The following is a 16618-nucleotide window of genomic DNA, read 5'->3' as shown; positions in this document are numbered from 1 at the left end:
AAATTGAGTACCCTTGTTTTTGTTTGTGATCTAGGGAAGCCTTTCCTAAGGTTGAACCATACCATGTTATGGTCACTGGTGGCTAGCGGTTCTCCCACCGAGTTCTCTGAGACGCTTTCCCCGTTCGTAAGTACCAGGTCCAGGATGGCCTGGGCCCTAGTGGGTTCTAATACCAATTATTTGAGCCGTACTCCCTTCATGGACGTTAATATCCTCCTGCTATCACAAGTAGTCGCTGAGAGTGTGTTCCAATCTACATCAGGCATGTTAAAGTCTCCTAACAGAACAACGTCTCCCCGTAAGGTGATATTCTCAATGTCTTCAATTAATTCAATGTCCTTGTGCTCCGATTGTCTTGGAGGTCTGTACACCACACCAAGATACAGGCATTTTTCTCCGCCTCTGGCCAGGTTTACCCAGATGGATTCCCCAGTATAGGGAAAGGAAAGAGGCTTCATGGCTCAAACTTTGGGAAAAATAAAATTGTAATTTAAAATTCCCCTCTGTACAACAATATTACTTATACAGTGGAATCACAGAAAAAGAACTTAAAATATTGCAGACACTCCAGAATACAGCAACCTGACTAATACTCTGAGCCAGGAAAGATGGAGAAAGCCTATCTCTTACCTCACTTCCAACTATACACCCCCACAAGGACAACCAGAAATCGCAACTTCTTTGCCTATCCGAAGATCACTGATTGCAAATACAGGACCTTTCTGGACAGAACTTTTAAGTTTCAAGCTGGTAGACAGCAAACCTGGCTAGGCAATTTAATCGATAGAGCCAGGTCGACCTATGGCACTTTTCGGAAAGAAATTAAGACCACTCTGTTCAATAGATTTATTTCCTAGTCAGACAACTCCCCCCCTTTTTAAAAACTATTACTCAACTTGTTGATACTGCGTATTCTCACTGATTGTATTCTGTATTCACTGACTGTTTAGTGACTTCTTCACCATTTGTATTCTGAAATTCGCTGGCTATCCAGCCCTCTTCACTGTAACATGTTAATATTATATTCTTTAGCACTCTCCAGACCAGTAGAGGTTAACTTTACGAATGGGTATATATCTAATCATGACCAGCAGGTGGAGACTGAAAACAAAACTTTGGGACAGTATATACTATCCTCCCTTCTCTATTTCCCTCAGTCTTCTTTCAGTCTCCAGCAGGTGTTGAGTGATCTGTACCCATCTCTCTTGGTAGGGCTGTTGGAATTTGTTTAGGGGTTTATTGTCCCTGTTTTTGGCCGGACGGAGCTTGGTTGGGCCCTGTTTGGGGGTCCGTCCGACCTCGGGGGTGTCAAACCCGGCGGGTCACGAGCGGGGTCCCTCCCCCCACTTCCTCCACCTCCCCACATTTTTTTAGAGGAGCCTCAGCAGTAAGCCTTGCCCCCTAAGTCAAGCAAGGCATATTGCTTCGAGAGCCTGTGGAGTCTGTTCTGTAAAAAAAAAAAAATCCTGAGGTAGTGCTGGTCTGAAGGGTTGTTTCCCTTTAAGAAAACTGTATTTTACTGTATTTTTTTCATGTAACCGGCACTTTTTTATAGCTAGGTCGCGTATGGAGCAATTGTGTCCTTCTCCGGGGGAGTAGGACACAATTGAGTCCAGCCGCGAGGCACTCGCGGCCGGCCTGAACTCGGCGGTTTGGGTCGGTGAGGTGGTGGAGCTCCGTCGGCAGCGGCTGCAGGCGCCCAGAGCTCCCCGCCGATGGTGCCTCGCGAGTCGGCTTGGAGCAGTGGGGAAGCCCGGTCTTCCACAACCGCCCACGGAGGGATTCCCCGAAGGATTCCCTCTCAGCTGATTTTTTGACAGCTGATGCCGACTTGCCTGTCTTAGCGGCTGAGACTGTTCAGTCTTCTCAGCCGCTACAGGCCATGGAGGGAGCATTTTTGGCGGGAACTTCGCCATTTTCTTTGTCTGGCCCCTCCATTTTGTCTGCAACCTCAGGTGACCTTCCCCCTGTATGGCGAACACAGGGGCAGGTTTCAGCATGGACCCCTGCTGGGGCAGGGAGTCCCTGGGGACCCCCAGGGGTTTTTTGCCCCCAATTTATTTTCTTTCTTTGTGCGGACTTTTGGGGGTCCCACGTGCGCCTGGGGGGTTTCGGGGGGGGTTTCCCTCCGTGCCCCCTATGGCTTTGCCTCCCTCTTTTCGTTTGGCGTCCCCTCTTCCTCCTCCCTCATCCAAGCGCCCGCGGGGGGGCTTGGATTGCGAATTGGTGGGCGGAGGAGCGTGTTGGCCTGGTTGAGGACCTGGCTGCTTTGGCGGGCTTCCAGGATCCTCTAGAGGGGACGCCTGTTGGCAGCGGGGCGGCGGGTTTCCCGTCTTCCAGAGCAGATGCGTCCGTGGTGCGCTTTTTTATTCAGAGGGATGAGCTTTTAGACCTGTGTAGCAGGTCTCCTTGGTGCTGCATTTTTGCAGTGGCGCCGCCGGAGACCCCGCGTATGGGGGCCCCTCTGCTTCAGGGGGTCTGTCCTGTTTCCCGCTCTTTTCCTGTGCGTCAGGATTTGCGGGATTTTGTGTTGGCGCAGTGGCCTATGGGCGCAGTTTCGTTTGGTGTGCGCCTTGGCTCTTGGGTATCCCGTCCCGGAGGGAGGTAGGGCTACCTTAATTTCTCCAATGGGGAACGCGGTGGTCTCGGCACTTCCTAAGCGGCATACCGTGCCTGTTATGGACGGTTCTGCTCTTAGGGTCTCGGAGGCGCGTGCGTTAGAGACACTTCTTAAGTATGATTTTGATGTCTCTGCCTTTGGGGTCCAGGCGGCTGTTTGTGGGGAGCTAGTCGCTCGCGCCGTGTTTCGGTGGGCTGAGCGTGTCCTGGATCGGGAGTCTGATGACTGGTCTCTAGTGGATCAGGAGTTAGCGAAGATTGCGATGGCTGCCTCGTTCCTCTCAGATGCTCTTTATGACTTGGTGCGGATTTCGGCTAAGTCTATGGCATGGCCGCGCGGCGTATTTTGTGGCTGCGCGCTTGGGCGGCGGATTCTGCGTCCAAAGCTAAGTTTACTAAAGTTCCCTTTAGGGGGTCTTTTTGTTTGGAGAGGAATTAGATGAGTTGATTCAGACTCTGACGGACTCGAAGGTGCCCCGTCTGCCTGAGGACCGTGCCCGCCCTGCGTCTAGGTGTGGGGCTGCCCGGGGGCGTTTGCGGGAATTTCGCAAGTATCGCCCGGGGCGTGGGGCTGCTTCTTTCCCGGCTCAGGGTTTTTCCCGGGGTCGGTTCTTCCAGCGCATGCAGCCCTTTCGGGGGGCCCGTCGGGGGGCAGGGAATCCCTCCGCCGGTTCCCCCGCTTCCCGTCCTGCGCAATGACTCCTTGCCGGCGCCCCCTTTGGTTCCGGTGGGGGCCCGGCTGCGCAAATTTTTCCCCAAATGGGCCGAGATCGCGTCCGATCAGTGGGTCCTTGAGGTGGTGCGGGACGGTTACGCTCTGGAGTTTACCCGCTCTCTGCCGGACCTTTTCCTCGCTTCTCCATGTCAGACTCCATGGAAGACGCAGGCTTTTCGTCAGACCCTTCAGCGTTTGCTAGATCTCGAGGTACTCCATTTACTTTGTGGTGGCCATAAAGGAGGGGACCTTTCGGCCCATCCTGGATTTGAAAGGGGTCAACAGAGCTCTCAAGATTCCGTCTTTCCGCATGGAAACGCTGCGGTCGGTCATTCTGGCGGTTCAGCCGGGGGAGTTTCTTACGTCTCTCGATCTGACGGAGGCCTACTTGCAGGTTCCAATTCGGGCCTCTCATCAGCACTTCCTTCGCTTTGCGATCTTGGGGCGGCACTTTCAGTTCTGTGCGCTTCCCTTTGGTCTGGCCACGGCTCCTCGGACGTTCACCACGGTAATGGTGGTCGTCGCGGCAGCCTTGCGGTCGGTGGGCATCCTGGTTCACCCCTACCTGGACGACTGGTTGATTCGGGCAAAGTCGTTGCAGGAGAGCTCCCGGGTTACGGCTCGGGTGGTGGAGTTTCTCCGGTTGCTGGGCTGGGTGGTCAACCTTTCCAAGAGTCGGTTGGTCCCGGCTCAGCGTCTGGAGTGCCTTGGGGTTATGTTCGGCACCTCCTTGGGGAAGGTCTTCCTTCCAGAGGCCCGGGTGAGCAAATTGCAATCTCAGATTCGCCTGCTTTTGGCGTCCCGGGGTCCTCGGGCGCGAGATTTCCTCCAAGTCCTGGGGTCAATGGCGGCGTCCCTGGACGTGATGAGGTGGGCGCGGGCCCACATGCGTCCTCTTCAGTATGCTCTGCTCCGGAGGTGGTCTCCCCGGAGGCAAGATTTGGATGTTCCGGTTCCCCTACGAGGCTTGGCGCGCTGCAGTCTGCGCTGGTGGCTCCGGACCCCTCACCTGGTTCAGGGGGTGGGTCTGGATCTCCCGCAGTGGACGGTGCTCCTTACGGATGCGAGTCTCCTCGGTTGGGGGGCTCAGTTTATGGGCCACTCAGCTCGGGGCACCTGGTCCGCGGAGGAGGCCTCCTGGTCGATCAACGTGTTGGAGACCAGAGCGGTCAGGCTGGCGCTGTTAGCTTTCCACTCCCTTTTGCTGGGCAAGGCGGTCAGAGTCCTGCCGGACAATGCCACGGCGGTGGCTTATGTCAATCGTCAGGGGGGCACCAAGAGCACTCCTGTGGCGCAGGAGGCGGCTCGGCTCATGGTTTGGGCGGAGTCCCATCTTCTGGACCTCTCGGCTTCTCCTATAGCCGGGGTAGAAAATGTTCAGGCAGACTTCCTCAGTCGTCACTTCCTGGATCCAGGAGAGTGGTTTCTCGGCGCCGGAGCGTTTCGGTTGATAGTGCAAGATTGGGGGCAGCCCCTGATGGACCTGATGGCCACGAGTGGCAACGCCAAAGTGCCCCGCTTCTTCAGTCGTCGCAGGGAAGGGCTGGCCGAGGGTCTGGATGCTCTGGTCCAGCCGTGGCCAACGGAGGGGCTGTTGTATGTGTTCCCTCCTTGGCCGCTGGTGGGCAGAGTGCTTCTTCGCATTGTTCACCATGCGGGTTTGGTGGTGCTGGTGGCACCGGATTGGCCTCGACGTCCGTGGTATGCGGATCTGGTGAGGCACCTGGTGGCGGTTCCTCTTCCTCTGCCTCTCTCGGACGACCTTCTGATGCAGGGTCCCATTCCCATGTTCGACCCGTCTCCCTTCTGTCTTACGGCGTGGCTCTTGAAAGGGGTCGCCTTAGCAAGAAGGGATATTCAGACAAGGTGATCGCTTCACTGTTGGGGTCCCGGAGGCTTTCTACCTCTCGGGCTTATGTGCGGGTTTGGCGTCTCTTTGAGGAATGGTGTCGGGCGCGGGGAGTGACCTCTTTTCGCGCTTCTCTGCCTAACATTCTAGAGTTCTTGCAGGATGGCCTGGATAGAGGCCTGGCTTGGTCTTCTCTCCGGGTTCATCTTGCGGCCCTGTCGGCCTTTCGAGGGTTGGTGTCAGGTCAGCGTTTATCGGCTCTTCCTGATGGGATTCGGTTTCTGCGGGCGGCCAAGTTGCTTAGGCCTCCCCTACGGCCCTCGGTTCCCTCTTGGGATCTTAATCTGGTTCTCTCTGTTTTGGGGCGCCCGCCTTTCGAGCCCTTGAACAACTGTTCTTTGAAGGACCTTACTTTGAAGGCGGTCTTTTTGGTGGCCATTACTTCTGCTAGGCGTGTTTCTGAGCTGCAGGCTTTCTCTTGTAGGGCTCCCTTCTTGGAGTTTTCTAGGGAGCGGGTCGTCTTGCGGCCTGTTCCTTCCTTTCTGCCGAAGGTTGTTTCTCCTTTTCATGTCAATCAATCGGTGGTTCTCCCGGTCTTGGGTGGTCGGGAGGGCTCTTCTGAGCAACGGCAGCTGCGCAAGTTGGATGTCGGTCGGGTCCTTCGCTCTTATGTGCAGCGGACCCAGGAATTCCGGAAGTCCGATCATCTCTTTGTCCTCCTGGCTGGTCCTCGTCGGGGAGCTGGCGCTTCTAAGGCTACTATTGCGCGCTGGATCAAGGAGACGATTGCTTCCGCTTATCTTCTGAAACAGCAGCCTGTTCCGGAGTTTCTCAAGGCTCATTCCACTCGGGGTCAGGCGGCTTCTTGGGCTGAGTCGTCGCTCGTGCCTCCGGTGGATATTTGTAAGGCTGCGGTTTGGTCCTCCTTGCATTCATTTGTTAGACATTATCGGGTAGATGTTCAGGCGCGTCGGGACGCGGTGTTCGGTGAGCGTGTTCTGGTATCGGCCCTTCGGGGGTCCCGCCCGTGAGAGGGACTGCTTTGGTACGTCCCATTCGTAAAGTTAACCTCTACTGGTCTGGAGAGTGCTAAAGAAGGAGAAATTAGGTTCTTACCTGCTAATTTACTTTCTTTTAGCTTCTCCAGACCAGTAGAGGTCCCCACCCTGTCTGTTGTTGTTGTTGTTGTTGGGGCTGTTTTCGCGGGCAGTTTTTGTTTTTTGCTGCGGGTTCTAGTATTTTTCTAGGGCCGGGGAGAATTAAAGAACAGCGGCTGTGGCTCGGCTGGCTTAGCTGGCGAGCTGTGGGGACATTTTCCTTCGGGTATTTCTCCTCTGCATTTTCCAACAGCATTTGGGTATGTTATTTGTTACTCCTGTTCGGAGTATTGTTTTCTTCCTGTTTTCCAGTTCTTGGTTCTGCTTGGCTATTCGGCAGACTGAGCGAAATAGAGAAGGGAGGATAGTATATACTGTCCCAAAGTTTTGTTTTCAGTCTCCACCTGCTGGTCATGATTAGATATATACCCATTCGTAAAGTTAACCTCTACTGGTCTGGAGAAGCTAAAAGAAAGTAAATTAGCAGGTAAGAACCTAATTTCTCCTTTCTTACTAATTTGTACTCTGTAATCACTGATTGCTCAGTTACATCTTCCCTATTTGTACGCTGTAATTTGCTGATTGCACAGCTCTCTTCACTGTGAACCGCCTAGAAGTCGCAAGATTATGGTGGTATACAAAACATAAAGTTATTATTATTATTATTCCACTACTGAAAGAATTATATTGTTTATCAATCAAGAAACGAATGCAATTCAAGATGACCTACATGATTCACAAAGCCATAAATGGTGAAAACTCCTATGGGCTCACCATAAAACTTCAAGATCACACCCTCCTTCCTCAACTCAAGATTGACATAATGTTTCAAGATCCGTTTCCCTTTCCCTCAACAAGTCCACTGAAAAAAGATATTCGATTCCACTTTCGAATTCCAAGCTCCATTCATTTGGAATAAACTCCCATCTTTTCTACGTACTTCCGCTTCCGGAAGACACTTAAGACACATCTGTTTTCCTTTTATGACTCTTGCCAGTAAAGATGTTTCTACTAATCTCTCATGCCTTGTTCCTGCTGTAAATGCTGTACAAAATTTTTTGTTAGCCACATTGAAACCTTGTTGAAAAATTGCAGGATATAAGATCTGTATAGTATAGTATCTGTACCATTTTTGCTGGATTTTTTTCATTTAATTTTTATTGGGCTATTGCACTTTTTTCTTTTTGATATCTTCTTTGGGATTATTATTAACTATTAAGAGGTCCTTTTACTAAGCTACAGTAAGCACTAATGCTAGACGTGCTCAGGTGTCCTGCAATAGTTTTTGCATGTGCACGTTGGGATAGGTCTATGGGTGGAGAGTACATATGTTCTGTGCTAATTGGTTAGCGCAGCTACATTGCCACATGCTAACCGATTAGCGCATGATGAGCCCTTATCTCCAACAAAATAGGTGTCGGTAAGCAGTGGTGTAGTAAGAGGGGATGGGGTGGACCGCCTGGGCACCATCTCCCCTCTGCCCCCCGCTGCTTCCCACCCCTCCACTCCACATGTGCATCCTCCCTGCCCCCACCCCCCATATCTTTAGTCTTTGCTGGTACGAGAGGCAGCTCCAACCTGCTGCTTGCACTGACCTAGACCAGGAAGTGACAAGAGAGAGCCGAGGCTGGCGAAAGCAGCAAGTTGTAGATGCTGCTCACGCTGTGGAAGTTAAAGGGGGAAGGGAAGGGGGGGCACATGGAGGGGAAGGAAGGGGTGAAGAAGAGGGCAGGGGGTTCCCTCACCCCAGGTGCCTCCCACCCTGGCTACGCCACTGTCGGTAAGTGTTCACACATTAATGGCCACATGCAAAAATGGAAAAAGTTGTCTCAGTATGTGAAAAAGTCCCTTGCTAGGATGGGCGTAGGAGAGTGGCTTAGTGGTTAGAGCTGCTCCCTCAGCACCTTGAGGTTACGGATTCGATCCCAGTTCTACTCCTTGTTACCCTGGGAAAATCACTTAACCCTGCATTGCCCCAGATACTGTAGCTAGATTATGAATCTGTTGGGGCCTATAGGGAAAAAAACCTGATTACTATTCAATGTAAACAGCTTAGGTTATAAGCAGTATATTAATGAATAAATAATAGCACAAGCCACTTTTTAATGATGCTTAGTAAACGGGCCTCTTAATTGTTTTACCACATTTATCTTGTTGGGGGGAAGAGGATAATAAATCATCTTCCCAAATTAACGTGTGATTGGAAATTTTACTTTCTTACACATATATTGTGTTTTTGACTCAAAGCATGAAGCAAAGATTAAGTCGCTGACAGAATACCTCCAAAATGTGGAGCAGAAGAAAAGGCAACTTGAAGAGTCTGTGGATTCTCTGAATGAAGAACTAGTCAAGCTTCGGGCACAGGGTAGAGTTTTGTTCAATTATTCATACAGTTTTTGTTATTTGTTATTGACTTTTGTTATTTGACTAGAGAATTTAAAATGAGCATAATTGATTGACACTCGGCTGTTTTAAATTGCTTAACTTGATGTGTTTCCATATAAAACACATTTGTTTCATTTAGTACCACATATTCATAAAAATCCTTGCTTTGGTGGGAGTATCGGTGTTTTGGGGGGTCATGGGTTTGGGAGGCATTTTGGGGGGGTGCGGGTTTGGGGGTATGAGCATTTGGGGGGTCATGGGTTGGGGGGGCTGCAAGCAGAAGGGAGTGGGCATCCCTCCTTCCCAGGACTTCGATGGGGGGTTTGGGAGTTCCAGCAGGAGGGAGTGGGCATCTCTCCTGCCGATGTTGAGGGGTCCCCTGCTGCTGCTGTTCAGCCATGAACTGATCACAGCCATGGCTTCAGGGAGCACTGCCGCCTCAGCTGATCGGGAATAACTTCCCCTGCTGCAATCAGTTCATGGCTGACTTTAGGATCCCGCGGCGGCATAGATAGGTAGCTGAAATGTAGGCCAAGATTAGCCGTGAATTGTGACTATGTAGCTGCTTTAGTCCGCCTAACGCTACTTCTGGTGTTGGCCACTCCTAATTTGGCATGCCTTGGCCTAAAGCAGCTACATAGCTGCAATGCTAGCTGCCTTTTATTTAGGCATCAGTAGGCACTTCAATCTGCCAATTTTTGCCATTTCTGACGCGATTTTTCAGTCAACTTAGGCATTGGCAGGGCGCCTACTGACGCCTAAGTTTAGGCACTGGTTATAAAAATTTTCCTGTATGCATTGGACTTTTCCTATTGAGATCTGCAGACTATTTCCAAGTAACCCAGATTAGCTTCTGTTACCAATTGGGATACTGGTCTTGGGCTACTGACTCAGCCTGGGATTTCTTATTCTCCTCTAAATAAACATACACAAAACACTATGAATTATAAGAGCTTGGGAAGGAATTTAGGTCTTTTTTTATTGTTGTCATTTTTATGATAAAGATCCTGAAATTGTATTATCTATTGTACTGATATATATGTGTGTGTGTGTGTGTGTAATTTGTGGTGTTTTCCCCGTAATTCTATAAACTTGAGCAAACAATTATAAATGTGGAGGGGCATATATCAAAAGTGTGCCTAAATCTGAGGTTGGACGTTTTATGCAAGATGTCCACAAACCCAGTAGGAAAAATGTCCATTTTCAAAACTGCCAAATATCTATCTTTTATTTTTGAAAATGAGCAAGGTATAAGTTTTGGTCCTTAGGACGTCTACCTTTATTGCCCATTTTCAAAATTAAAAACGTCCACATGAAAACCATCCAACAGCAAGTTTTGTAGATGTACTCACCAACTACCTTGTCTGATCGCAGCAGAAAGAATCCCCATCAGCTGAGCCAGTTTAAGGGATTCCTGGCAGCTCAGCTGATGGGGATTCCCCCTACCAGGATCAGCTGAGCCTTGGAGCTGTTTACCCCACCCCCTGACATCCCCAGACCTCCCCCTTACATCCCTCACATTCCCCTGGTATCCCAGACTTCCCCTGGTATCCCCCTGGTATCCCAACCTCCCCCCACACACACTCATCTCCCCCCAACATTCCTGAGCCCTCCTTCCACATCCCTAGACCCCCATACCTTTGGATGAGAAAACGGCAGCTCACTTCCTCCTGCCTACAAGGCTGTGTGCTGCAAATGACGGGGCTTTCCCCTCCCAATACATCTTGGGATGCAATGTGAGAGGGTCTGAAGGCCCTGATTGGCTCAAAATGTTAACTGATTTTACCACAACAAATTCTGAATTTAATTACACGCTGAGTAAAGAAATATCCTAGGACAAGCAGGCAGCATATATCTCACTAAGGCCAGGTGTGGGGAAGTCCGGAGCTGCAGGGCCGGCGTTACACCAATGAGAACAAGGGGCGGACCTTCCCCCACTTAATACGCCACTGATTGCGGGGATCATGAAAGAAGCCACCGCTGCTGCATCTTAGGCGAGCAGGGCAGACCGCAACCGCCGCCGCTTCCTCTCACCTCCGCTCGAGTGAGCGACACCAGAAGAAGCATGAGCGACGCCACTGAAAATAGTGAGCGATCGCTCATGCACTCACCTTAGAGGGAACACTGCGAAGTCACCACAGATGCATCCATATATGTTTTGGAAGCCCACCTGGATGGTCTTCACACACAAAGTTGTTGGTCAGTTCAAGAAAAAACATTCCACATCAACCTATTAGAACTCAGAGCAATTCAATATGCTCTTCAAAGCTTTCAGGATAACCTTTCTATTATCCCAGGACAAGCAGACAGCCAATTCTCACATATGGGTGACGTCATCAACGGAGCCCCCAATGCAGAAGCCTCGCAAGTAGACTTGCTTGTAGAAACTAGAAGTTTCGAGTCAGCCGCACTGCGTATGCACGAGTGCCTTCCCGCCCAGCACAGGGCGCGTCTCCTCAGTTCTCAGTTTTCCGTGGAGCCGAGAAGTCCCTCTTTGACTCTCTGCATTCAACTTACTTACTTTGTGCCTTCTCTCACCGCGGTTTGTCTTCTTTTTCTTCACGAATCGCTGTATTTCTTTTATTTCTAGTTTTTTTTTTTTAATTTATTTCTTCCGTTCGGCTGCCGGGGCAGGCCGCTCAGCCGCAGCCCAGGGGCTTTGACTTTGCGGCGGCTCTTTTTCCTCCTATATCCCAGCCAGCAACAGGCTTCAAGAAGTGTAGCCAGTGTCAACGTGCGATTTCTCTCACGGACCGACACAGTAGGTGCCTCAAGTACCTTGGGCCAGACCATCACCAGAAGTCGTGCGAGCACTGTGCTATTCTTCAACCTCGAGCCCTTAAATGTCGTCTACTTTCAGTGAAGAAGCTCTTCGGAATGGATTCGACCACTTCCTCGACTCCGAAGCCGACCTCAATCTCGCCTTCGACCGAGGGTCCTCCTGCCTTTACTGCTTCGACCTTGAGCTTCATCAGACCTTCTTCGTTTGCAGCGGCTCTTTCCTTGACGAAGTCTGCTGTATCTTCCCCTGTATCCTCTGGTCAGATAGCTCAGCAGAAAGTTCCAGCGGTGGTGCTTAAGGTGCCTAAGACTTCCAAGTCAAAGCACATTTCCACTGCCTCTGTGGAACCTCCAGCCGGATTCATCCTTACCGGCTTCTTTCCAGACCATGTTAGAGAAGCAATTCATTCAGTTCCTCACTAATATGGGACCGAAGCTTGTTACTCTAATCCAGCCTGGGCATTCTGCAGACTCCTATAGGAGGTCGTCTCCATCATTTTTACAACAGATGGACAATAATTACATCCGACATCTGGGTGCTTACCATCATCAGGGAAGGATACGCTCTTCATTTCACTCAGGTTCCTCCAGAGCTTCCTCCAAGAGAGTATCCTTCAAATCCATCCCAGACCGCCCTTCTTCTTCAGGAAGCTCAAGCTCTGCTTCATCTCCATGCCATCGAACCAGTTCCCCTGGAACAGCAGAACAGGGGGTTTTACTCCCGTTACTTCCTTGTTCTGAAGAAGACGGGCAATCTGCGACCCATTCTGGATCTCAGGGCTCTCAACAAATTTCTAGTCAAAGAAAAATTTTTAATGTTATCTCTGGCATCTCTTTATCCTCTTCTCAAGCAGAATGACTGGTTATGCTCTCCGGATCTCAAGGAGGCCTACACTCATATTCCCATCCATCCGGCCTCCCGTCAATACCTCAGATTTCGGGTGGGGAATCTGTATTACCAATACAGAGTTCTACCCTTCGGTCTGGCCTCGTCTCCCAGAGTGTTCACCAAGTGCCTGGTAGTGGTAGCGGCAGCTCTACGGAATCATGGTCTTCAGGTATTTCCCTACCTAGATGACTGGCTTATCAAAGATTCCACATCTCAAGGGGTTATTGTAGTGACCCAACAGACTACCTGGTTCCTACAAAGTTTGGGATTAGAAATCAACTTTCTCAAATCTCAACTTCAGCCCTCTCAGAATCTACAATTCATTGGAGCTGTTCTGGACACTGTCTAACTCAGAGCATTCCTTCCACAACAACGTCTGGAAGCTCTTCAACTCTGTCACACAGTGTCTTCCCGCTCTTCCATCTCAGCGAAGCACATGATGGTACTTCTGGGTCACATGGCCTCCGCAGTACACGTGACTCCTTTTGCCAGACTTTACCTCAGAATTCTTCAGTGGACGCAGGTTTGCGATACTCTTTCTCGACACATCACAGTCACTCCTTCTTTAAAGAAGTCTCTCCGTTGGTGGATGCTCTCTTCCAATCTTTCCAGAGGCTTGCTTTTTCAAACGCCCCCTCATCAGAAGGTCCTCACGACAGACTCTTCCACCTACACTTGGGGCGCTCATCTCGATGGTCTCCATACTCTGGACCAGTACAGATCGTCAGTGTCATATCAATCAGTTGGAACTCAGAGCGATCCTCAAAGCTCTCCATGCTTTTCAACATCTCCTTCATGACACAGTAGTCCTCATTCGCACGGACAACCAAGTCACCATGTATTAAGTCAACAAATAGGGAGGGACAGGGTCTGCCTCCCTTTGTCAAGAAGCTCTGGAAGTTTGGGACTGGGCAATCCATCACAACATCTTCCTCAAAGCTGTCTACATTCAAGGGGCACAGAATTGCTTGGCGGACAACTTGAGTCGTCTCCTGCAACCTCACGAATAGACTCTCCATTCCTCCCCTCTTCATTACATTTTCTCACAGTGGGGAATGCCTCAAATAGACCTCTTTGCAGCTCCCCACAACTACAAACTGGCTCAGTTCTGCTCCAGGATATACTCTCCTCACCGCTTCGAGGCAGATGCTTTTCTTCTGGAATGGACGAATCTCTTCCTCTACGCATTCCCTCCATTCCCTCTCATTCTCAAGACTCTGGTCAAGTTGAAGAATGATCATGCCACCATGATTCTAATCGCTCCTCGGTGGCCGAGACAACCTTGGTACTCCCTTCTACTTCAACTCAGCAGCAGGGAGCCATACCTTCTACCAGTTTTTCCTTCTCTGCTTACACAGAGTCAAGGATCTCTGCTTCATCCCTAACTGCAGTCTCTACACCTGACAGCTTGGTACCTCTCAACATAATTCCTCTTCAGTTTTCTCAATCTGTAAGAGATGTTTTAGAAGCTTCTAGGAAGCCTACCACTAGACAATGCTATCACCAAAAATGGACTAGATTGTCTATATTGTGTTTTTCTCATCACAAGGAACCTCAGCATTCCTCCTTATCTTCTGTTTTGAACTATCTCTTGCACTTATCCAATTCTGGCCTCAAGTCTACATCTCTCCGAGTCCATCTCAGTGCAATTGTGGCTTTTCATCAGCCTATTGAAGGGAAACCCCTCTCTACTCATCCAGATTCATGAAAGGACTTTTCAATGTCAAACATAGAAACATAGAAATAGACGGCAGATAAGGGCCCACGGCCCATCTAGTCTGCCCACCTTAATGTCCCTCCCCTACCTTTGCCCTGTGAAGAGATCCCATGTGCCGATCCCATTTGGCCTTAAAATCAAGCACGCTGCTGGCCTCAATCACCTGTAGTGGAAGACTATTCCAGCGATCAACCACTCTTTCAGTGAAAAAGAATTTCCTGGTGTCACCTCGTAGTTTCCCGCCCCTGATTTTCAACGGATGCCCTCTTGTTGTCGTGGGACCCTTGAAAAAGAAGATATCTTCCTCCGCCTCGATGCGGCCCGTAAGATACTTGAACGTCTCGATCATGTCCCCCCTCTCTCTGCGCTCCTCGAGCGAGTATAGCTGTAATTTGTCAAGCCGTTTTTCGTATGGTAGATCCTTGAGTCCCGAGACCATCTGGGTGGCCATTCTTTGCACCGACTCCAGTCTCAGCACATCCTTGCGATAATGCGGCCTCCAGAATTGCACACAGTATTCCAGGTGGGGCCTCACCATGGATCTATACAATGGCATAATGACTTCCGCCTTACGACTGACGAAACCCCTTCATATGCAGCCCATGATTTGTCTTGCCTTGGACGAAGCCTGCTCCACTTGATTGGCAGACTTCATGTCCTCACTGACGATTACCCCCAAGTCTCGTTCTGCTACCGTTTTTGCTAGGATCTCGCCATTAAGGGTATAAGACTTGCATGGATTCTGGCTGCCCAGGTGCATAACTTTGCATTTTTTGGCATTGAAGTTGAGTTGCCATGTCCTAGACCATCGCTCCAGTAGGAGTAGGTCGTGCATCATGTTGTCGGGCACTGAATCTTCGTCTGTTGTGCATTTGCCCACTACATTACTCAGTTTGGCGTCATCGGCGAATAATGTTATTTTACCTCGAAGCCCTTCTGCCAAGTCTCTTATAAAGATGTTGAATAGGATTGGGCCCAAGACTGAGCCCTGTGGTACTCCACTAATCACCTCCGTCATTTCGGAGGGGGTGCCGTTCACCACCACCCTTTGGAGCCTACCTCCAAGCCAGCTCCCAACCCATTTCGTCAATGTGTTACCTAATCCTATAAACCTCCTCTCAAACCGCCTCCTGTGGTTTGGGACCTCAATGTTGTCCTTTCTCAACTCATGAAGCCTCCATTTGAACCAATTGATAAGGCTCATCTGAAGTATCTCACCATTCACTGTGTTCTATCATGACAAGGTGGTTCTTCGTACTCAGAATTTCATCTCAACCAATCCATCGTACTTCCAGTGTTTTTTCCAAAGCCTCATTCTCACCCTGGAGAATCAGCTCTTCATGCTCTGGACTGTAAACGTGCTTTGGCCTTCTACTTGGAACGCACCAAACCACACAGAACTGCTCCTCAACTTTTTGTCTCCGATCCAAATAAGTTGGGACATCCAATTTCTAAACGCACCATCTCCAACTGTATGGCGGCTTGTATCTCTTTCTGCTATGCCCAGGCTGGATTACCACTTCACAGTAAAGTCACAGCCCATAAAGTCAGAGCAATGGCAGCTTCAGTAGCTTTCCTCAGATCTACACCTATTGAGGAAATCTGCAAGGCTGCTACTTGGTCCTCGGTTCATACCTTCACTTCTCACTATTGTCTGGATACTTTCTCCAGACGGGATGGATAGTTTGGCCAAACAGTATTACAAAATTTATTCTCCTAAATTGCCAACACTCCCACCATCCCATTCTGGTTAGCTTGGAGGTCACCCATATGTGAGAATACCTGCCTGCTTGTCCTGGGATAAAGCACAGTTACCGTAATAGGTGTTATCCAGGGACAGCAGGCAGCTATTCTCACAACCCACCCACCTCCCCTGGTTGGCTTCTCTGCTAGCTATCTGAACTGAGGAGATGCGCCCTGTGATGGGCGGGAAGGCACTCGTGCATGCACTGTGTGAGCGACTCGAAACTTCTAGTTTCTTTAAGCAAGTCTGCTTGTGAGGCGTCCGCATCGGGGCTCCGTCGGATGACATCACCCATATTTGGAAAAGTTGCCTTCTGTCCCTGGATAACACCTGTTACGGTAAGTAACTGCTTTTTGCAGTTGCCCACATTAAACATCATCTGCCATTTTGATGCCCAGTCTCACAAGGTCCTCTTGCAATTTTTCAGAATCCTCTTGCGATTTAACAATTTTGAACAACTTTGTGTCATCAACAAATTTAATTATCTCACTAGATATTCCCATGTCTAGATCATTGATAAATATGTTAAAAATCAGCAGTCCCAGCACAGAACCCTGGGGATCCCCACTATTTACCCTTCTCCACTGACCATTTAAACCTACTCTGTTTTCTGCCTTTCAACCAGTTCTTAATTCATAATAGGACATTACCTCCTATCCCATGACTTTCTAATTTTCTCAGAAGTCTTTCATGAGGTACTTTGTCAAATGCACTTGAAACTCCAAATGCACGATATCAACCGGCTCATCGTTGTCCACATGTTCATTCACCCCTTCAAAGAAATGCAATAGATTGATGAGGCAAGATTTCTCTTGACTAAAT

General features: G+C 49.7%; 1 protein-coding gene across 1 annotated transcript in view; it reads left to right on the top strand.

Moving 5' to 3' along the window:
* KIF5B (kinesin family member 5B) overlaps positions 1-16618 on the top strand; it is a 195222-nt gene that overhangs the window by 115397 nt on the left and 63207 nt on the right. The window contains exon 17 of the mRNA XM_033931498.1: positions 8528-8645. Within this exon, the coding sequence (XP_033787389.1) occupies positions 8528-8645 (118 nt within the window). The remainder of the gene's footprint in view (positions 1-8527; positions 8646-16618) is intronic.

This window comes from Geotrypetes seraphini, chromosome 2 (assembly GCF_902459505.1).
Source record: "Geotrypetes seraphini chromosome 2, aGeoSer1.1, whole genome shotgun sequence".
Classification (NCBI taxonomy): domain Eukaryota; kingdom Metazoa; phylum Chordata; class Amphibia; order Gymnophiona; family Dermophiidae; genus Geotrypetes; species Geotrypetes seraphini.
The sequence above is the reverse complement of the archived record's forward strand: the minus strand, read 5'-3'. Positions and strand labels throughout refer to the sequence as shown.